The sequence below is a fragment of the Spodoptera frugiperda genome, chromosome 28 (genome assembly GCF_023101765.2).
Source record: "Spodoptera frugiperda isolate SF20-4 chromosome 28, AGI-APGP_CSIRO_Sfru_2.0, whole genome shotgun sequence".
NCBI classification, from domain to species: domain Eukaryota; kingdom Metazoa; phylum Arthropoda; class Insecta; order Lepidoptera; family Noctuidae; genus Spodoptera; species Spodoptera frugiperda.
The window spans coordinates 7,935,670-7,959,883 of NC_064239.1; the positions used below are offsets into that span (position 1 = coordinate 7,935,670).

At 32.7% G+C, this 24,214-nt stretch overlaps 1 protein-coding gene across 4 annotated transcripts; it reads right to left on the minus strand.

Moving 5' to 3' along the window:
• Window positions 1-1,310: 1,310 nt before the first annotated feature.
• Window positions 1,311-24,162, minus strand: LOC118282117 (prolyl 4-hydroxylase subunit alpha-2). 4 transcript variants are annotated; one of them, XM_050706167.1, is made up of 12 exons: window positions 24,045-24,162; window positions 13,970-14,173; window positions 13,487-13,632; window positions 11,438-11,594; window positions 10,198-10,379; window positions 9,691-9,830; window positions 8,330-8,451; window positions 6,907-7,060; window positions 5,518-5,742; window positions 4,983-5,042; window positions 4,332-4,497; window positions 1,311-3,718 (listed from the first exon to the last, which is right to left on the minus strand). In XM_050706167.1, the coding sequence occupies exons 2-12, from the start codon at window positions 14,158-14,160 to the stop codon at window positions 3,600-3,602; spliced, it is 1,662 nt and encodes a 553-aa protein (XP_050562124.1). In that variant the 5' UTR covers window positions 14,161-14,173; window positions 24,045-24,162; the 3' UTR covers window positions 1,311-3,599. The 4 variants fall into 4 exon arrangements, with proteins under 4 accessions (XP_050562124.1, XP_050562125.1, XP_050562126.1 ...); XM_050706168.1 differs by lacking the exon at window positions 24,045-24,162 and adding an exon at window positions 17,915-17,939; XM_050706169.1 differs by lacking the exon at window positions 24,045-24,162 and adding an exon at window positions 17,904-17,926.
• Between the last annotated feature and the right edge of the window lie 52 nt (window positions 24,163-24,214).

The following is a 24,214-nucleotide window of genomic DNA, read 5'->3' on the forward strand; positions in this document are numbered from 1 at the left end:
CACTTTCAGAAGTTGCTTGAATAATTAAGATTTCTGTAATTAATAAGGAATGATTTTTAAATTTTTGGTGTATTTCAGCCTTGAAGTGGTTCCATTCAAGAACATAAATGAACAATATAACGAAGTTCCATAAATAACAATCAATTGCAACGCATTGGAAGCTCAGGAGGAAACATTAATGTTTCCGTGAATGTGGAATCCGCAGAAGCAACATGAGAACCCATTTTCCAATCACTATACTATTGACCTTATAACAAAGAGCCATTATTCAGTGACAGTGAAATCTAACGCCGAAGGTTAACTCCGGGCAGACTGGAACTTATGTGACGTATGTAGAAATCAAGAATAGATTTATTAAAGAGTAATTGAGAAGGTAATAACAAATCTTCTAATCAGTAGATGACAAGTTCAATATTTTTTATTGAATCGTAATAGCTAGCTATGTGGTATGTTTACTTACAATATTTTTGGGTAAATAACCATTTATTGCTTCTTACTATTAAAATCATTCAACAAAACCTTTGAAATCGTAATGAAACTATAAAAATACGTGAAGTTATCCATAAATTAATTGACTATTAACCCTAATCAGATATTGTAAAACGAGCCTTTAGAACAACAGTAGCATAAAGATAATCAATGTTTCTTATTTTAATCATACATTATCACATGAAGAAAGAAACTCCAAGATCAAAGCTTCTCAAGACAAGAAGAGTGTTTCATAGCAAACACAGTAGTGTGCAATGCTAAAGTCCACCATGCATGTACTTACTTTGTTTGTTCTGAAATACTCTAACTAGCGTCATCGTCCTTCATCTACGAATCAGAAGAGAACTATAATTCAGAAGAGAACCTGTAGCCAGAACAAAGCCAGAAGCCAGAAGAGTTAGGGTAATGTATAAACAACAGCAATGTTATGTACAGTATACGTCTAATTCTATATGTAACGTTTTTGTTGTCTTAAATTGCTCTCCTCACAACGATTTTTCAAGATGGCTGGTGGCGACGCATCAACAGTGCGAGATTCGGTATGTTGCTATTGAATTTTAAATTTTATTTATTCAGATTTAAGATTCTTTATTGTGATGTATCTGTGGTCAATGATTTGATTGTTTACTTTTTTATGTTGATTTTTATGAAGAAAATAACTAGTTAATTGGAAATAATCCTATTACTCGAACATTTCTTACTGAATTCTGTAATTTAAATTTCATTGCATAAACATTTATATGTTTACCAATTTTATATACAATACTCACAGTAAATCATTTTAACTTAATACTTACATAAATTAAAGAAAACTACAATCGTATCAATTGAAAATTGTATAATCAAATACATAATATAAAACAATTTCAGTTTACATAAAATTGATTTAAAGCATATTTCTTAATTACAGCCAACTTAATTTTAAGCATTACTTACATCTATATTACTCATTAATTGTCTAGTAAAGCAATATTGTCATAATATTAGATATGTATTAAATATTTGTATAAATGCATTGCGTGAGATTGAACTTAATTTGTATCATTTGTTACTTATTCAAAATAAAATGACTGGATTTTATAAAAATATGTACGTACTTAAAATAATAATATTATAATCTATATTTTTTTTAAAGATAATATATATTATATTAATTTGTATAACTCAACAAATTGAACTAAATAGGTATACATACTAATATGTACTATTCAACTATTTTACCTTATTTGTAGAACTACATAGGTAATAAATAATTACATTAGTTTTATAGAAAAACGGCAACACTGAAGCCTCTATGTATTTGAGATATTAGACGTCTATCATTAGATCATTAGGCAAGATTAACTTGTTTTAACACAACACTATTACACACGCTAAATACTTAATTATTTACTACGTAACTTGTAGTCAATTTGCTAAAAAAAGCAATATGTTACATTTGATAACTAAAAAGTAAAAAAGAAGTTGTACAGAATAATAATAATAACATCGACGAAGGTTTACCATATAACTTTTTGTTTTCAAATATTATGTTTTTTTATTAAAGGAAAATGGCAGAATTCGTACAGCATACTTTTTTTCGTGTTCCCTGATACAATTTGGACCACTTATTGAGGTAACTAAACCATTAATTTTTCTGTAAAAATAATATTACAACCTTCTCTACTCCAGTAAACAATAAATATATTTAGTATTTTTGGGAATGGTCTTCAGTGAAAACCAATCATTGTGTGTCAAGATTTATTCTCTAGCCTGGCCATGTTTGGTGCAATTTATATCTATCATATGTAATGCTTCATTTTGAATTACATCAATGTTATTTATTTACAGATTCCCTCCATGAATGAAGTTTGTGAAGTTTGCTGGGGCCAAGTATGCGATTTGAGCTTCTATGTTCCAGATGGTCTATGTTGCTTCAAGCTAAAATAAAGTCCCGCCATTCTTCTCCTATACTTATTTTGTTTTCATAGTTGCAGAAACAAATATGAATAGCCGGGACACAATCAAAAGTTATTGCTGTAATTGTATCGTTGGTTTAACAGTGGGATGCTGCTCACATGTTACGAGCATTCTTTGGTATTTGAGTTATGCTTGCCATGAGGGTATGACCCGACCTGCCCCTTTCTTGGATGAAGTAATATTAAGAACCAATCAAGTAATTATAAGAAAATAAAGTAAATGAAATTCCTACAAAAACTAAGTTGTTTTATTTACCAACACTCAAAACTCCATCAGCACTTAATCATTATCAAACTATTGTAGACCGCTGCTGGACAAAGGTCACTCCTTAAGCACCCTACTGAATGGGTAAATTCTCAAGTCAATTTATCAACTTCCTACATTATTTTTCACAAAACAATGTTTATGTGCTTACGCGTGATAAAGAACAATGGGTAATGTTGGGACCACCTCTCAATAGTAATGAGACACCCTTCTATAAAAAAATATTCTCAAACTGAACAAACTTACTAAAGTACTACAAAAGTCTGGTTTCGGAGTTATACTAAGTACCTTTTTTATGCAATAAGTCGGTAAACGAGCAGACGGATCATCTGATGGTAAGCATTCGCCGCCGCCCATGTACACTTGAGGCGTTACAAGTGCGTTGCCGGCCTTTTGGGGGTTCGGATTTTATAGGGCTTTCTTATCATGATTACTACCAATTAAACCCAAAAATATTCGGGAACACGAAATTTTTTTGCTGTACGAAACTCCCATACAACCCTGCCTTTCGCCTTTCATAGTAGCTTATGCAATTAACAAATGATTATGCAATTAACTATAATTATATTTTTCTTATTTTGATATTTACTTATCTATACAATTTGTTACGTCTTGTTTACAATATTTTGTCTTTCAATTTAACTAATTTATATGACATATTACAGATGCATTTTCTACTATAAACGCGATTATTTCCGACTAATCGGCACATTCCTAATTATTTAGGATGAAGTAAAATATTTTTGTAACTTCAGTACAATTTTTCACTGGTTAGGAACGTATACTAGAAAGTTATCAAATACACAAATTGCTCACTAATCAGATCACTATATTTGCACTAATCAGTACTGTTTGAACAGCTTATTCAGTAGTATGGAGTTGTAATTCTACCTGTACGTCTTGGGCACTGGCCGCGGGATCTGGCGGATGATGCCCTCCGCTTGGTACTCCAAGTTGCACGGCTTCAGCAACTCCTGCCCGCCTTGGTGCAGCCATTTATTGCATACTGTGAAGTTTTAAAAAGTTTATTTAGATTTTTTTGTATTTTTCAGTATGTTCATTAAGTTAACATTATGATGACCATATGACACAGTCAACTATACGACTACAGGCCCCTGGTGTGGCTTGAAACTAGTCGAGTACCTTCTTTGAAGAGTTTAGTGAGTAAGCCATACAGTACTACGTAATTAATTTGATGACCACATAATAATATGTGCTTGAAGTCATTTTGTATTATAAGAAACTAATTACGTATTCATTTTTTTCTTCCAGATTAATTCACTCTCCCGATAGTGAAACGACAAGAAGCTTTATATTTTGCTAGTATAATTTTCACTGAGTAATTAATAGATATAATTATAACATGTAGTGTCTTTAAACATTTTAGAAAATACTTCAGTCACACCCCTATTACATGGGTCTTATAACACAAATTGTTAAGAGTCCATTGTACAGTGGCAAAACGATGCGACGCTTGAATCACAAACCTTTTAATTTAGAACAAAAATAAACTATCAACTAACTGTTGAATTTTTCGAATCAAAAATATTGTGAACCTTACTTTATTAGGACTAGAGCTTATTTTCATTTAACATGGACTTTTCAATAGGTTTACATACCCCACTTGGAGCCCTGTAGCACGGGGCAGGCCGCGTGTCTGGTGGCGAAGTCTCCCTCGCCGGAGGGATGCAGGTTCATCCAGAACGCCGCAGCGCGCTTCACCGGGAACACACTCAGACCCAGCTTCGTGAACACCGTGGCGCCGCCCTGCGCTACGTCTGACATCTACAAAGAATTAATTATATGAGCTTACTTATTATTACTAATTTATTTATTTATTTAATCTTCGTCACGAAATGTATAGAGGACTTAATGCTTTAAGGCTCTAAATTCTCTGACAGTCAACTATAGGGTAGTGCAGAGAAATGAAGACTAATTAGTACACCTATGGACTTAAAGATATCATAAATGTCAAATGAATGGTTAACAGATTTCCAACCTTATAGTTTTGTAACTAAGTCGAAAATAATTCATTAGGTCGATATATTCATATCTGTGAAATATCATAAATGGATTATTAATCTTATTGTATCGTAACATAGTTCAAAATCGAATCAAATCGTTAGATCAACACATACACATCTGTGAAATATCTTTGAGGGATTGTTAATTTTGTTTTGTTATAAAAGTTGAATAACTGGATTCAATTAAGTATAATAAATAAATAAATATTTATGTAAATGGTGATGGTATTTTATTTCAATACTAACATAGAAGAGAACTGTAGCTATCCTGTTGCCTCCCTGCTTAGCGAAGGCATTCTCCCGCTTCTGAAAATAACAACATTAAATTTCAAATCATGATAATGACGATTTAAAAAAAAGTAAAAGTAAGTATTAGAATTACAAGTGCACATTATACATGTGTCCCAGAACATAACGATATCGTTTGACCCGGTGATAGACCTACATATGGCGGCTCTGGAAAACGCAAGGAAAAAGAAATATTTTCATTTATAAAAAAGTTACAAAGGGATAACCGAGCACTCTCGAAATCAAACACCCATCGTATCATTTTCAACTACGGTGACCACAACTTTTTTAACATTAATAACCTGAATAGCGCTGCTACCTGCTTCAATCTTTAATAATTTACAAGTAACATAAAAACGTCCTCGTGTTATGCAGAGCCGTCTTAACATCTATCATTGAGTTAAATTATATAGTTAATCATAACTAAATTTATATAAACTTTGTAAATAAATAACCAATTATTTATTTAAAATTCTATATAAACACCACATACCCTAGCAAAATCGTAATGAGGTTCATAATGGCCTCCTATTCCATAATTGACGACTTGGAGTTCTTCAGCGGAGTCCATGCTGAGGCCGGTCATGTGTGAGACTCGGCGAGTTATTCGAGCGATGGTCTCTGCCTCGGTGTCGCGCAGCCAGGCCGACTTGCTTATACGGTAGTGAGCCGGCACCAACTCCCCGGTCTTCGGATCGTGGACGACTGCTCGTTTGAACTGGATAAAATATTTTTTTGTTATTTATTTAAGGCTAATATTATGTAACACCTTAATGTACTGTATTCTGACAAATTTATCTATATCTTTATTTACGACGAAAAGCGAAATGTTCGGTTGAATTCTCAAGATAAAGCAGGCGTATACCCTTCAATAAAGTTCTATATGTTATATAATTCTTAGGAGGAACAAGGAGGTTTTATTGTACCCGATTTTAGACAATGATTCTTGCTTGTTGCAAGCTAACTTTAATAGAACCATATAGATTGTACAGGAAACTGTATGTGTCCCGTTTTGTATGGTTTTGACCTCTTTTAGTTGAAATAAAATATCATACTCGTTAGCATACAAGTATGCTTGCGTTTTTTTGCAATCAATATCTAACAAAATACAAAATAATTCTACTAAAAACACATCTACACATTTGCCAGTAAAAACTTTGATGGTATGATTCAGTATGGAACACAATAAAATCATTAACAAATAAAGCGTTTCATTTTATTGTACGCAATGAATGTCAAGGTTAGGAAGCTTTGGGAGCAATGACATTTTACTGATTCATAATGTCAATCTGTGTAATGTAAAAATACGTATAATGGTAAGTACAAATGAAACTAGGCTATGTATCTATTTAAATATAATGCACGTTTCTTCTATTATTTGTTTATTCTGTTACTACATAGTTATTTTATTAATTTCATCACTTATTTTGTTATTATGATAATGTTCAAGCGATTTCTTTTAATTGAATTAATACAACTTATATTTGATGTCTAAAGCAACCCTATATTATGATAGGTACCTAGATACAACATACTTTGCTAATTGAATTAGACGCAGGAATTAAGACTGAGAGGACGGTTTTGATTCAATTAACGAATTATTTTTATAGAGTTTGTGTCAATGACCAGAGCAATAGAAGCGTGACTGGTAAAATTAAAAAAAAAGAAACAAGTTTGTTTGTCAGTGACAAACAAACAGAACGTTTTTGAACAACACTGAACTGAGTTCCTCGTCAAATAGTTAGGTACGTATGTAAGCCAAAAAACATAATAATTAATTAATTTAGTATGTTTCACGAAAGCTATACTTAATATAAATAAAACAATCTTTAAAAGAAACATTATGTAATTTATATCCAAATATAATCGTATAGGTACTCACCCTAGGCCTAGCCATTCGCTTAACAGTTTCAATCTCTCCATCGCTGATGACGTCATGGAATATCACAATATCAGGGTTCAGGTACATCATTTCCATCTTGATGGGCGCCAGTCGTAGGAACGGGTGGTTCTCCGTCATGTAACGGCATGTCAATCTGTTATGGAGAAATGGAATATGAGTTATAAGGACTAAGTCAATATAAAATATTTATTTATTTATAATCAAAATAGTACAACATTACTGTTATAAGAACCAGTGTCGGAAAATGACAAAACAAAAAATATATATCGATGAATTTTGTCCAGTCTATCTATGACCGGATAAAATGCTTGATGGTAATGAAAGTACGTTTTTCATATGTATTACGCACGTTTCAAACGTGCTTTAATACGTAGCATTAAAGTACAATACAGATTAAAATAAGTCGCTCTGCACTACCAGCTAGTAACAAAATCTTAAAATACTTCAACATAACAATATATTATCACCAGCACATCAAGTTACCCTAGAAGTTTTTAATAGATATTCGACTATAATATAAAACAAATAAAGTTGAAATATATAAAACACGCAACATATACCTAACTGACGCGTGGGAAGGATTACTCACCCGTCTCACACAACAGTTATATCATTATAAATATAAAATTGAATTACTTTTTATGATAATTTTATAACTTTACTCGACTACTAAAATGTGTTATTTTCCTTCAAAAAGCAGTAAAATACTAATAAGACGTGATTTGCATAATCTTTAAACTTGGCAATCCAGTTTCGAATGTTATTAAGTATGATAATAGTTCATGAGAAATACTTTTGCCTATTTATAAGTACAGTGAACCTTATGCCACTGGTAAGAAATAGATTAAGATGTTTTTATCGAAATAGAAAATAGAAAACACTGAAGAATTTTGATGTTTTTATAATAAACTAGTGGTCGCCTAGTGGTCGAAATTCGACCATATACGATTTAATTTACAATACCACTTAACATACCTTCAAGGATAATTTTTATTTAACTCAAACTCAAACTAACTCTTTTATAAAACTCTATTCATATTATGAGACGTCAGAATATCATCGCAATGTCTATTGATTTTGACATTTTGTCAAATACGATCAGATACTATGCATGTGTGTGTAATGTTTTATTTATTGATTTAATGTACTTTATAAGCATTATTTTTGAAAAATATTAGCGTTCCGCACTTCTCCTACACATAAACTATAAGTGTACCAAATTTTATGCTCCTACGTCCGCGCAATTTTCGTAAAAAGCGGTCCAAAGTTTTTGCATCACGTATTAATATATAGATGATGATGCAGTTTTGATCCCTCGTAATCCCGTAAATACCTTGTTTCGAAATTATCCTTTACGGACGATTGTCTTCAAAAAAATCCATTTATTTAAAGAATATCTTACTTCTTAGAGATCTCGTTAGGCACGTCGACTTCACCGCGGCAAAGAGCTTCATACGATTTCCTCTCTTTATCGTATTCCGATAACGCGGCTGGTTTCTCCTGTTCCGGCTCAGCACCAGTTTCCTAATAACCAATAAAAATAGTTATACTTGATTTAGTTAATAATGACTAATTTGCATATTATCCGCGTTGATATTTCGAATTCATAAGTGGGCAAGTCTGTAGATAAGTTTATAAGGAAAAATATTGTCGCCACCTTTTCACAAAAATTAAAAGGTCAGAAGTTTGAAAATAATAATTTAAATTTAAAACTTTATATGTCGAAGGAGTGCAATAAAGAGCATTAAAAAAGAATTAAAAGTAATTTCTGGCAAATAAGTCGAATCTCGAACGATTGAGTAAGGGTGTTTTTGTGGCACACCAGATATGTGCAATGCTACGTTGCTGTAGATGCGTTTGGCATCCACCAATCATATTCATTGGTACATATAGCTTAGCACTGGTGGAAACGGGTTCAACTAAGATATGTTTTTTTATATGGAAAGATGCGTGCTATGGATGGCTTCCCTACTATCGATAAATCGCATACTCGAGCTGCGCATCTTACTCGCACAGCTACATAGCTTAGTATCAGCGGAAACGGTCACTTATTTTCACAGCTTATCTATTATATACTCGCAGCATAGCTACATAGCACATATATTATTTGGTGGAAAAAGCACCCTAAAGACTTCAAGTAACTAAGTAACATAAGAAAGTATTACAAAACTTGCACATGAAAAACAAAAGTGATAAGAAATGTTATTTATGTGCGATATTTTCCTGTTTGAATAATTTATAAGATGTCTGTAAGTTGTTGACCTTTACACCAGATATTCAAGTGTTATTATGCACGTTAATAAAAAACTTATAAGTGTTATTAACTTCGAGCATAAAAACAGTAAACATAGTTTGTTACAGTATTCAATGTGGTGTAGATTTTTTGTGCAAGTTCCCGTTATTGTAATACTGTTAAAAACTAGTTGCTGATTACAGTAAAGGCTAGACTTATTTATCAAAATAGAATACTTGTGAATTATTACAAACATGGAAACCTTTAGGCCTGGGATTTTAGTCCCTAGGGATGAGATAATGTATCTTATAATAAATTAGATATTTTTAAAGTAATAGTGGAGAACGACATTAATATTGCAATACTATGAATTTACGATGCTAAGTTACATGAAGATAACCGAAACTTAGGACCAGGGATAATAATTAGTTTTACAAATGAATGATCAACTGAATATCATCTGGCTTGGGCTCTAATGAGCGAGTGAAAGAGAAGAAGTTTAATGTCAAGAAAACTGCAGAAAAACATACCCCACGTCGTTCCTTCCTTAGTCTAAGTTCTTCTTCCTGAATGCTCTTCTGGTAGTGCGGTATATTGCCTTTAGCCCGGGGGTGTTTCGGGTCAACGGCCAACAGCTTGTGAGTCCATTCCAAAGCGCTTCGCGTGTCGCCTGTAATAGGAAACAAATTATGTCATAATGTTTAAACATTACATAACATCATGGCTTTTAGTTCCTCGAAGGGGTAAGAGGTGGAACTGAAAGCGAATCAAGGAACGGAGAGAAAAAACTGCCAACTCTTTGGCAGTGTTGCCAGACGTTGGCGTTGGCAATTGTGGTAAAAGTCCTATGTAATGTTAGTGACCATAATGCCATTATATTAATCGTAGTTTCATTGATACTCAAAGTTAAAATTCAAAGTACACAAAGGTAGACTGGAAGAGAATTCCTATTGCATTAATTTTACCTGTCAGCCTGCATTTTGTGTGTATAAAGCATTCGAATAAGATAAAATAGGCAATAAATAAAACATACTAACCAAGTAAGTAATAAGAGAAGCCGATGTATTCCAATATATCAGATTCTTTGAAGGAGTAGGTAGTGTTTTCCTCCTTGTACTTTCGCAGCGCTTCGAGCATCCAAGCGCGTGCGTTCTTATAGTCTTTCTCGTTGTACAGCGCACGCCCCAACTCGTAACAGTCGCTTGCGCTCATTGGAGTACTGGAATACAAATAAAATTAACATTATTATAAAATAAATAGTGTTTCCATAACATTATTTTTAACCAACTTTTTTTAAGTTTTTACCAGTACTTTAATTTTTATCTACATATAACAATTTTAAGGTCTATAAACAGTGCTATGACAAGATAAAACGACATTGTCAATTTCATGTCTCAAAAATAAAACATGGAGTAATAACTTTCGATTATTCACACAGCGCATTTTAAAAATAACCTAAAGAAAACCGTGATGATATGATAGACATATAGGTACTTGGCAAAAGACACAGTTTAATAAAAGATAAAAAGGTAATTAACATACAATCATTAAGATATAGTCTTAAAGCAATAACTATGTGTTTTTATATCGGGAAGGAAGTATGGATACTCCATTTGCTATCTAATCTGTGTCGATTGACCCGTATATGTGTGAAATGTTATTTACCTAGTTTATAATCACGGTACAAATATAATAATGTATAGTTTGATATAGTAATAAGTGTTAGGCATAGTTTTGGACTTATTTGCACTTGTATTTAAGTGTTACCTTGTGTGTTATAGTGACATGTACTTAACCCAAGGCTGTAAACCAATAATGGTGAATCAGTTTTTAGTACGAATCAAGGTAAAAAATGAAAGCGATAGTGTAATAAGAAGTATCTTCTTATAGATAGAAAAAGGCAAAAACTAACACCGTTTGTCAAAAGCCTCAAAATAAATGTGAGTCATTTAAATAAAATCTTATTGTTTGTACTACATCATACTTACTTTTTTGTATAATTTATATACATATTCACACAATGTAAAATTGGTCTAAATTAAGCCGCTTGTAAGAAAAAATTGTAAAGTATTAATAGTATCGTCACACCTGTCTCCCATTGGGGTAGGCAGAGACAATAGAACGCTAAACGACAAGATTCTTGCACACCTCTTTCGTTTCACCTACATCCAGCATCTTCATACATGCTTGTCGATGGAAGGAGCTTCTAATTCGACCCTTTTAAAATAAACTAAGTACCTACATAGCAATATGAAGATAATACCTTAAAATAAATACCTGTAAGTAACTCCATTTAGCTTTCCTTCTGACAGATCTTTCACATCGAGATGGTAAGTCTCTTGAAGCCTAGTCAGCGCCTGCGCAGCTCCAGTTAAATCTTCTAGAGTCGGATACTTCACCCCCGTATGGTTCATCGTTATATTCTTTACGTACTCTGAAATAAAGGTTTATATTTTCACCAATGGATAGAGCCAATCTAGAGATATCAATCGTTAAAATTCGAGTAGGTATCACGAAATAAGCAACGGAGACAGGAAGATGGTTTACCATAAAGTTATGTATCTGATATCTTGCTACAAATTATAATAAATTATCAGCTAAAATTGCCAAAATTGGAGCTAATAAATATGTAAACATGGTGATAATGTAGATTGCCTGTTATACTGACTGACGGCTTAGCCACGTGCTTGGTAAAGTTCCGTTCACATCTGCAGACAACAAGCCGTCTTATTCAGAGGAAATAAGACACTTTGTCTTGTTAGACGCAAGTATGCAAAATATAAATGAGCTGTCACACTAATGTACTGATGTTTTGTGTCTAATTTACATCTACTATGTACTTATGTACGTAGTCATGTTCATTGTCTGTAGGAAATGAAGTTATATGTAAATTATAGTGATGTCAAGATGTTAAGATGATAGTTTTTTAAAAGTACACCTAACTGTTTTTTGTTAGTCACAAAATAAATAGCTTTTAAAGTGTGTTTTTAGTAAAAACTACCGAAAGATTTTTTGTTGGAGAGAGCTTTTTTAAAAATTTACTTTAATATTTTTGTGCATACCTACACAACACCTGTGTATTAGACCCGGAATAACAATTTGTTTATTTATCAAAACAGTGGGTCTCCCTATCTATTGCGACAATCAACATTGAACAGTCCCAACTTGCAAATAGTTACTTACATTACAAAACAAAGGAATATCAACTTGCCAAAGTTAGTGGGAAACTATAAACACCTCATTAAGGTTTCATATTTCTAAGATCACAAGCAAAACATTGAAACAGCTATTGTGATACGACTAAATACACAGTTCCATGGTTTTAATTCAACCTTAATCATGTTAATGATGGCGAATGCTTTACAGTTTAGCCTACTCTTGTGGGAGAATGCTATTGTTACATTCAATAAAACATATTCACGTTAAAATAGCCTATTATCTTTTTACTACGACCGTGTGGCGTTGATTTAAACAATTAATGTGCATTATGATTTTCCTGGATTTAATGTAAGCAGGTATTTTATCAGTAAAATACGTCACATGTGATTGTTTGTGAATTGATTTCCTGTGTCTTGTCATACATTACAAAATTTTAGATTTAATTTGAATACTTTGTCTCGATAAGTTAAACGTCGATTTTCCACAGCACCATGTTATAATAATACCTATGTATATTTTTTGCACATAGGTAATATCATCTGATGGAACGTTGTAGTTCAAATCAATGAAGCCGTATCTAATCCGTGTCGAGATGGCAAAAATATTTCGTTTCGGTTTTGATTTCCGCATAATAAAAATATTAAACCATTTAAAAATAAGCGTGAACCAATGACTCAGTCTATTACAAGTCTAACTTTAGAAATGTCACTATTCCTATTGAGGTAGGTGTAGGTACCTACTTCTTAAGATCGCGTAAATTAATGAACCTACTTGATCAACGACTTTGGAAAACGAATAGATGATATATGAATATCGCTAAATTATGTTAATATTATATGAAAGAAATGATTAAAATTGTTGAAATATCGCCCGAAGCTGGTACACATTAATTTGATGCCTGTTTTACATATCAATTACGTTTTTACCGTAATGGTGAAGGGAAACCGATACAAAATTATAAGCTTGTATAAAGATCTTAATTTTTTATGGGTTAAGCTGGTAAACAAATAGACGGTAATGTACCTGATGGTAAGCAATCGCCAATAGACACCCGAAACCCCAGACGCGTTACAAGTGCATAGCCGGACTTTTGGGGGTTAAGAATTTGAGGATTGTTGGGGATTCGAGGATTGGGGAAATTGGAAAGGAAAACACAAATAGGATTACCTGTTCCTATCTTAATACTAGCTTCAATATTATCAAGATCCGTTGTCAGTCTTTTAATAAGAGTAAAGGCGTTGATTGGATTTCCCAAATAATTGGGAATGTCTTCCATCGCCTTCTCATGTTCCGTCCTGTAGAGGTTCAAATGCCTGCAAAAATAAAAATACGGTTTTTGAAGTCGTGAGGGCACTTAGGGCATTGCGCCCTATTTGATCCGAATACGACATAAGAATTTTAATTGTAAGAGAAACGTGCTCTGCATTGGTAGTTAAAACATACAGATATAATCACCAAGTCCTTGTGTGCCCCTGAGGCATATAAGGAGAGATTAATATGTTAGGTACACACACATATTCCCAGTCACCTGCTAAGAATCTCAGTTTATAAATTGTATGAATTTGTATGCACCTCATCCAACTTAGGATCGAAACTGAGGTCAGTTGCAGTTGGTCTTATTCGTTTAACATTATGATAAAACTTAATTACCTCTTCAGTGCTGAAAGCCTTGACTCTTCCTTTTCAATATAAAAATCTAGGTCATCTATTATCTTTTTATGTGTCTCCAGTAAATGTTCCACTTCTGCTATTGCTGTGAATAATTCGGCATGCGTGCGCACGCACAGACCGAATAACAGCGTGAAACATATTACGTGCAGTAGGTTCAAATTAGGAACCATATTGGCTGCAAACCTAGAAATAAAAATAGAACTTACATTAAATAAATTCCTGTGAAATGACACTCGTAGTATTTCTTCGTAACTTCTAAATATTCAGTGGTCTGTGGTTTGGTTTCGAGATTAGTGATTATATTTCTACACTTCCAAGAAAATTTGTTTTCGCTTCTGTGTCTATATAATCAAAAGAAGGTTGCGTAAATGGAGAGATGACTTATATCATTTAATTTAAAAAAAATATTGGTACCTTTTACCTACTTTTTGCAGTAAAAATACCGCTACGTTCAGAACTAGCTTTTCGAATCTATGGTGACAAAAACTGCTAAAAACCTGTTGTCTACTTGTTTTATTGTAATCAATTTAATGTCAATGCCGCTATTTGGTTGTGATAGGAATTTAATTTATTGTTCTAGTAAACTATTCAGTAATCAGCATAAATCAAATCAATAGGTTTATTTATAGATTTAGTAATAACACAGTAAAATTAAATGCGGAAGCTTTACGATAACAGTTTTAAGTACGAGTGACTCATTTATTTCTTAAAAATGCCGTACTACCTATACATTAAATATTACGTATTATATTTGTCTTTACTTCTTTTGAAACATTAATTTGAAAAGCCTCAAAAGGTATTTTGAGAACCTTTTAAGCTCAATATGACGAGTAAACAAGACAGTACGTTGGCGTACAGTTTTTAGTGGTTAGGTTAGCAACTTAAATAACTGTTTTGCGCAAACTTTGGGCAAAGCTGAGGTTTGAAATCTAAGAAAAATAGTTGTCTATCTATTATGTAGTGTCTAAAATAATTTGAATTGAGAAAAAAATATTTAGGTAAGTATGTAACTTTTAAAAACATTTAATTTGAGTGTAACGACCGATAACGGTTTATTTCGGTCCTTTTTAAACAATACCTAAAAAGATGTTGGTGTTCAGTAAATTCTTGGGAATTTTACAACAAAAGAAAACTTATAACGGTATTTTTGGAAGATACTTAATTAAATGGAGGATGAAAGAAACCATACCATTTCATTTTAATTAAGTAGGTGGTAATGTAGACGATCAAATAATAACTGAAGCCGAATTCTTTCATACCTAAAGCCTATTAAAATTACGTAAGAGGCCAACAATGCGCTCAATATTTCACACTGATTTATATTGTTCAGTCGACCAATGACTGCGGTATTACCAATTCATGTGATCGGCCAGCGACCGCTCATAAACAGCTTAAATAAGTGGGAATGAACTGTTGCTGGCATCCATTTATTTATTTTGACAGTGAGATTACGCATATCCAACCCAACAATTTATTGCACAAACAAAATTTTATGAAACAAAACCTTTTTGTGCAGACTCAGGGACCTGAGAGCTAAATGCGTGACTCGCGTGACAAATGCTCGAGATAAATATTAAAAGATTGCATCATATAGGTACCTATCTTCCTGTCACAAAACACAAACAAAATCTTGGGTTTTGCAACCTACCTATGTCTTATTATTCTTTTTAGAATAACATGAGGGGGAGTCTGGTGTGGTGGACGTGATTTTTAGCGCGTACGGATGCCGTCCGGCGACCGACCGCTTTATTATCGGTAGGTATAATAATGATAACAAATGTTCGTTTTGTATTATCGAATAATGTTCTACTGCTCTGAATATTTTTCTCGAAGCTCGACATGACTGTGAAGACAATTAACGAAACAAGAATTAATCACGAGAAGCTTCCGCTTTGATTTATGCGTTCGTTGAATTTTCAGCGCTGCATTAACTATTTTTTATGGATTTACAGACTATGGATTAAATTTTATGCCGGAAATATTTAAAATAGTCTTCTTATGGCTCCTAACGATGTATGTACCTAAGCAGTTAAGAAAATTAAGTCGAATAGAAAGTATAGCATTTGCTTAAACCAATCATTTTCTTAATGAACAGACATAATATGACACATCCTACAAATATAGGTACATGCGAAAGCTTAATGTTTGTTTGTTACTCTTTCACATCAAAACGGCTGAAGGCATCGAGATGAAATTTGGAAAAGTTTCGTTTCAAAAGTGCCAAATTTAGGATTAATTAAAATAAATGCTTTGACTTTGACTTTGGAACAGGGGTAGATTATGGTCTGGAATAACACATAGGTCCCTTTTTATCCCACGGGAATGCGGATGAAGCCGCTGGCAGAAGCTAGTAGGTAATATAATAACTGTATTCTAATTCTAACTAAATGAACGATTGAACCAATAGAAGTAATCAAGTAAGACATGTGGAAAATGTTACAGAAAGTAGGCCCAAATGTTTATTCTAGAATTAGGCACATATTAGAAGTTATTAAAGTTCAAAATTGGTCAGTCGATCTGAGTATGACCGTAAACGTGTTTAATATTTAGGTACTTACCGTCTATATAGGTAACCAGGAAAAAGCCGGTAATATCTAAAAATAAACTAAGGTCGCACTACAATAAATTAATCAGTTACCTAATATTAATTTACACACTATAGCACCAAAGAGATCAATTTGAAAATTTGGATGTAGAACAAACGCGGTTCGCATTCGGGCGTGCGCCAACGCAGCCGCTCGCGGGTCAACGAACAAAATACTGCCATTGAACAACTCCAGCTAGCGAGCCGGTGACCTTATCTAACTACTACTGTGACGAGATGACGTCCTTTATTAATATGTGCTATATACATTAGGGTAACGCTTAATGATTTTTCATTGATTTACAACCGGCCACCATGAAGTTTTTTGTTTCATTCGAATTCATGCTCATATTTATTGCATAAGTTCAGTTTAGTAGGGCACAGTTTGAGTTAAATGAATAATACGAGTATACAAGGTTAGCATAGCAGCATTATGCAATTCCTGGAAATTATAGCCAGATAGGTATACTATTATGTAGGCATCTCTACAGCCGGCAATAAACTCTTGTAAAAGTTAAATTTAGTCTTACTGCTAATTCCAATAACTTACTTAATCCAGAATCTTTTAATTTTTGACTGAAACTCTATTGAACTAGTGTCAAAAATCGATCTCAGGTAATCTAAAGATTTTGAATAGAGATCGGTTTTTGAAATCGGCAGTTAGAGATATGATATAAGTATTGTACACTTCCTACAAACACTAGAAAGTACTTAACGACATATTTTACTCTAGAGCTTTGAGTTGAACAGTGTAAGCTTAGGTACATACACGCTCAAAAGATAATTACGAAAGCAAAAATAAATAGAGCCGAACAGTCTGTTTGAATGTGCCACTTTTTAGAATTTCTAATGGGTTTTCCGAAAAATATTTATTTTACGTCATCGCACGATTGGTAAAAAAGCACATAATCAAAATTGTGGAATACGGTACAGATCAAATATCATTTAAGTGGGTCCTTATTGTAGAAATCGGCAACTAGTTTTAAGACGGGCTTTTCTTGCTTTCTCGTACAGCCATAGTAATTTCTTGTATGGGTGTCCTCTCAGATTTTTTTTTTTTGTAAGAAGTAACAAGAAGTTGAAGATTTTTCTTTACGACTCTCGGTACCGAGAGGAAAGGTTTTATACAATTGCTGATGACTTGAAAGAAAGAGTTCATAGAGTCAGGTAAAGTTGATTGTCTATCAGACAGTGCAAAAGTTCTAAATACTTGTCGATATTATCCTATCGGCTTATCCACTTTTCGTTTTTAAGTAGGTAAGGTACGTTGGTAGATATCATGTAGATGCGAAAAACTAGTTACAAATACAAATTAAATTACGTACGTACAACTAACTTACAACAAATGAAGAACGAACAAACGAACGCCACAGAACCAAGCAATTACAGGCTGCGATTGAAAAAATTGTAAACTGGAAAAGCAATTTAAAAAATGGTTAGTTAGTTAAACTTAAATTTTATAGTAGTACCTAATAGGTAAAAAAGGCTAGTAAAAATAAAACCTATTAGACAAGTTAGTAATAACGCAATCGGTGCTAACGAGTGGCACTTGTATAACAAAGAAAACTAATTGATTCAGATGCGACAATACCATTGTTAGAAGTACCTAAATGCATTCGTTTACTGATGTATAGGTACTTACTTCGTTTCAGTATTTAATAGTAATAGTACAGGTAGTATTAAATGCAAAAAAATACAAAGTGCTTGCATTCAGTAACAGCAGCGACAATTTCAATACATACGACATCAAGTTTGAGTACGTTTTCAATGTCGTTACGACATTAGTAAACACTTGTAAATTTTTGTGGTTAAGATGTTACTTTAGATAGGAGTTTTTTTTTTAATTCACAGTTAGAAGCAAGGACAAGTGGTACTGCTGGAGGGCATGTTGGGTTGGTGTTGAACTTCCTTCATGAAAATTATGAGAGGAAAAAGGTTTTACTTCCTTCATGAAAATTATGAGAGGAAAAAGGTTTTACTTTCTGTGATCACATAGGAATCGTGTATTCATCTTTGTCACTTGTAAGCCACTGGTAATAAACATTTTCTAAATATTTACCCATAATAATCTACACAAAACAGTTTACTATGTTGCTTTACTACAGGAAGTTAAAATTCTCATAATTGTGTGATGCATGTGCATTATAGAGATAAAATAGTTTTTTTTAAGATTAATAGTTATTTAGTTAGCGGCAAGCACAAATTACTGTCAAGTTTGACTTACGAATTGTTTATTTAGTAAGGTGGTATAAGGTTTGGTTCACATTATTTATAAAATATTCAGAAGCATTTTTCTTTTATTTTACACAAGCTCTCTTTGTTTGGTGTTAGATTACGGAGTATTTCTTAATAAACAACAGTATTTATATCTAAAAAGAACGTTTTATTATAATAAAGATATACATAGCAAGAATGACACAGTTACAATGACAACCAAAAACAATCATGACACCTAGTTAAATTTTCAGGAACAAATATTAAAACTAAACTCATTTGTGTTACTCAACACTCCCCTAAAATTTAACTACAATAAAAAATAAATCTCCCACTGAAACTCACATATCAAACAGTGGGAAAAGAACACAAAATTTGATCTCTTAAATAGGTAAAAGATTGAGTTGGTAATGCTTTAGTCAATATGTCAGCCAATTGACTATTACTAGGAATATAATTTATCTTAATTACACCAACCTCAACCTTTTCTCTTATAAAATTAAACTTTATATCTATGTGCTTAGTTTTCTTGTGATAAACAGGATTATTGATCAGCTTGATCGCACTCTGGTTATCAACATACAACGGCACAGATATAATATTTTCACCTAAATCCAACAATAATTGTTTTAACCACAATATCTCCTTTGCAGCCTCACATGCAGCTACAAATTCTGCTTCTGTCGTGGAGAGAGCAGTAGTCTTTTGTTTCTGGCTACACCACGTTATTGGTCCCCCGTTCAAAAAGAAAATGTAACCCGTAGTAGACTTACGCGTATCAATATCGCCTGCAAAATCTGAATCTGAATAGCCAGTAAGATCACTACTTCCTCCATAAGTTATACATAAGTCCTTAGTATTTATTAGGTATCTAATAACACGTTTAAGTGCATTTACATGTTGCTGACTTGGATTGTTTACATATCTGCTCAAAACATTTACAGCAAAAGAAATGTCAGGCCTTGAAACAGAACTCAAAAATAATAAGGAGCCTATAGCTTCCCTGTATGGAAAATTAACAATATCTTCATCAATTTTCTTTGAAATAACAACATTTACATCTGCCGGGGTATTGACAGGATTTGAACTACTCATACAAAACTTCTCTATTATTTGTTCTATGTAATCCCTTTGACAAATATAGATACTATTATTTACTCTCTCTATTTCCATTCCCACAAAATATTTCAATTTTAGTTCCCTTATTTTAAATTCTTGTTTCAAATCTTTCATAATTATTTTAATCATTGAGGAACTGGAAGAAACTAAAAGTACATCATCAACATAAATTGTTAGAATTACTTTTACCCCATTGAAAATACCTACATAAACACAACAGTCAGCCTGAGATTGCACAAAACCATACTTAACCAAAAATTCAGTAAATCTTCTATTCCAACAACGCGATGCCTGTTTCAGAACATACAATGGTTTATTAAGTTTTAAGATACAATCATTTTTAAATGTAATTCCTTCTGGTACTTCTATAAAAATATCCTCATCCAAGTACCCATTCAAAAAAGCAGTTTTTACATCAAATTGTTCAATTTCTAATTTATATTTAGCTGCAATAGAAAGAACAATTCTTATAGAGTCGTATCTCGTTGTTGGAGAGAATATTTCTTGATAATCTATGTCTTTAATTTGATTAAAACCTCGTGCGCATAAACGAGCTTTGAAACGTCTTACCTGATCATTTTCTCCCTTTTTAATTGCAAAAACCCACTTTGTAGTAAGTGTATGTTGACCTGACCTCTCGACTGGAGTCCAAGTATTATTTTCTTCGTGCGCAAGCAGTTCTTCATCAATAGCTTTCAACCATTCATTTCTTTGTGGACTCTTCATTGCTTCAGCGTATGTCTGAGGCAGCGACAGTTCAACAAGATTTGCTTCAAATCTTCTATTAATTCTAGGTCTCAAATTTATATTCCTTGAAATTAAATCATCATCTAATTCTTGAGACGGTTCATATGTAGGGTCACTACTACTACTACAACTCAACATGCTATTGTCATTCTCTGATGATGATATTTCTAAATGAGTATTCTCTAGATTATTTTCTTGCATTTGATTTTCTTGTTCTAATGTCTTCTCTTCATCATTAATATATATTTGTGTAATATTTTTCCGTATCTCTGGAACATTATGTTCTTCAAAAATAACATTTCTAGATATTTTAATCTTCTTGGTTTCTGGATTGAACATCCTATAATTGTTGTTATCATACCCAACCAGTATCATTTTCTCACTCTTCTTATCGAGTTTTGTTCTTAGCTGATCAGGAATATGGACATAACCAATGCTTCCAAATACCTTCACATGGCCTACATGAGGTTTGATGCCATTCCATAGTTCATATGGTGTTTTCTTAGGAGTCTGGCTGGAAGAAGTTCTGTTTAATAAATAAACTGCACAATTCACAGCTTCTGCCCATAATTCCAGTGACACATCTCTTGCATACAACATGGAACGTGCACTCTCTACAATGGTACGGTTCTCTCTTTCAGCACGCCCATTTTGTTCAGGTGTATAAGGTGCAGTACACTCATGAACTATACCTTCTTTGCTAAGATACTCTTTGAAGGATTTATTTACATACTCTCTTCCGTTATCAGTATGCAATATTTTGATACTATGCATGTATTTATTTTTGATAATAGCATTGTATTTCTTGAATATATCAATCACATCACTTTTATGCTTTACAAAATATACATGCCTGAAGCTTGTTGCAGCATCCTTGAACAATACAAAGTATCTTGCACCTTGAACAGATGTATGACTCATTGGACCACAGACATCACTATATACAAGGTCACCTGGCTGTAGTTCTCCTCTTACAGATTTGTGAAATCTAAATCTGCACTGCTTTCCATAGGCACATGCTTCACAGACAAAATCAGCTTTATCATTGTTGTCAAAATTCAAGCCTTCTACTGTATTTTCAGCACTCATATTCCTGATATTTTGTATGTTAATATGTCCCAATCTTTCGTGCCAAATTTTAATGTTACTTTTATCATTTTGTACCAAGTTACATGTATCTGAGATTACAGCTTTTATTTTTAATACATATAGATTATTTTCTGTCATTGTTGCATACAATACTAACTTATTATCTTTGTAAATGAATGCATTGGAGTCTTTCTTAACAATGGTGTATGATTTTCGCATAATCACACCTTCTGAGAATAAATTTCGTCGCAAACTCGGAACATACAATACATCATGTAGTTCACTGGTCTCCCACTGTCCATTGACATATCTCTTTATTAAAACCTTGCCTATGCCAGCTACTTCCACTGACTGCTTGTTTCCTAATGTCAATGATTTCTGATTGCATTCAAATAGTTCTGCAAAGAATTCCTTTCTGTAGGTCATATGTGCGGAGGCACCACTATCTAAAATCCAAGCATTCTGTTCAGCTTCATGTAAACTTTCTTCTACATTGAACGCTAACATATTTGCACCTTCTTGTTGAGGTTTTCTGTTCTTGGATTTCTTTGGATAACGACATTCTCGAGAAAAATGTCCTCGTTTTCCACAATTATAACATTCAAATCTATGTTTAGTGTTATTATTCTGATTCGAACTACAAGCATTTTTATTTGGCTCACTTTGCTTAGGGCTCTTCTTCCAACTTTTGTTGGCCACAAGGAGAGCAGTTTCTTGCTCTTCTTCACATTGCAAACTAGCTTCTTCATCTAACAATCGTGCAGTGAGATTGATAAGAGTCTGTTGTTTTGGATCCAATGACATCCATGCTTGACGAAGTGATCTGTACTTTTGTGGCAGTGTTCCAAGTATTTTTGTAATCACAGCCATTTCACTGACATTTTCACCACTTTCTTTCAACTGCTTGGCTAACGATTCTACTTTTGAAATATGTTGAGCTACGCTGTCAGTCGGTGACATTTTGTACTGATAAAATTTTTCATGGATTATCATTTTACATAACTCACTCTTTTGTTCATAAATAGATTCTAGTTTCGTCATAATTTCCTGAGCTGTTTCACAATTTTCCACTAGAGTGATTTGCTTGAGTTCCATTGACGATGTAATGATGAACATCGCCATGCCATCATTCTTTGTCCATTCAACACTATTTTCAGACGGTTTGGGCACTGAAATATCAATCCCTTTTGCTTTCAGGGCACATTTTATCTGAAACTTCCATTGTCTGAAGTTATTTCCGTCAAATTTATCCATGTTCATAGATCGCGTGGACTCCATTTTGAGATTATTTCTCAAAATACGATTGTAACTTTTTCTTTGCTATTTTCTTTCAGATATCAATTACAGAACCTCCTGGGCCCATAACCTGTTAGATTACGGAGTATTTCTTAATAAACAACAGTATTTATATCTAAAAAGAACGTTTTATTATAATAAAGATATACATAGCAAGAATGACACAGTTACAATGACAACCAAAAACAATCATGACACCTAGTTAAATTTTCAGGAACAAATATTAAAACTAAACTCATTTGTGTTACTCAACATTTGGTTTACCCTTCATAGTTACATCAATCCATCCCGGATTGATGGAACGATGAAGGGTAAACAATAATGGCTATTACACAAGTAGTATAGAAGTTTGTAGAAGTGTGATTAAATCTTTTTTAATAAGGTACTTATTTAAATTGTGTGATTTTTTAAAATAAAAGGCTAATATTTCGTCATTGAAACCATTTCATTATTTTTCAAAGTATATAGGTAAGAGTAGATTTTTTTACATCATTGAAATCATCTAAATTTCAGATTTTATTCAAAACAAAATGAAGAGAGGTTTTTTTATATTTATTTATTATTTACCTATCTGCTTAGCTAATCCAGACATAATACAATAATATACTTCTGCATTCTATTAGCTACTTAATTGCTGCACAGAGTATGGGTAGATACTTACCTAATTATTTAATTATAAATTTACCAATGCGATAAGCCTAATTTATAATTTCAGTAATCAATTACAATAAAATTATAATAAATACATTATATAGGTCACTATTAATGCAAGCTTTTTTACTGGTTTTGTAATATTGATTCATTTCATAGTTTATATTTACATAAGTACCAAAATATTTGCGGTAACAGTAATAAAATAACGTCTACGAACGTAAACTACTAGCCCTAATTATTATTCGTAGAAGATGTAAGAAGTAGAACCACTAATCTAATTGAAAACAGGAATCCTTTATCTTATTTTCTTCATTCAAAAAAATAAAAACATAATGAAATAAAAATACTTACGGATTGTACGCACAGTAGAATACAGCTTTATAAACACTATTAATTCAGCTTTTTTGCGACAATAACTTTTTTGCCGTCAAAAGAAGGCAATTAGTAATGTCAAAACTGTCAAGTGTTAAATTAAATAGCAACTGACAGTAACAGTGACATCACACAATATATTAATTTAG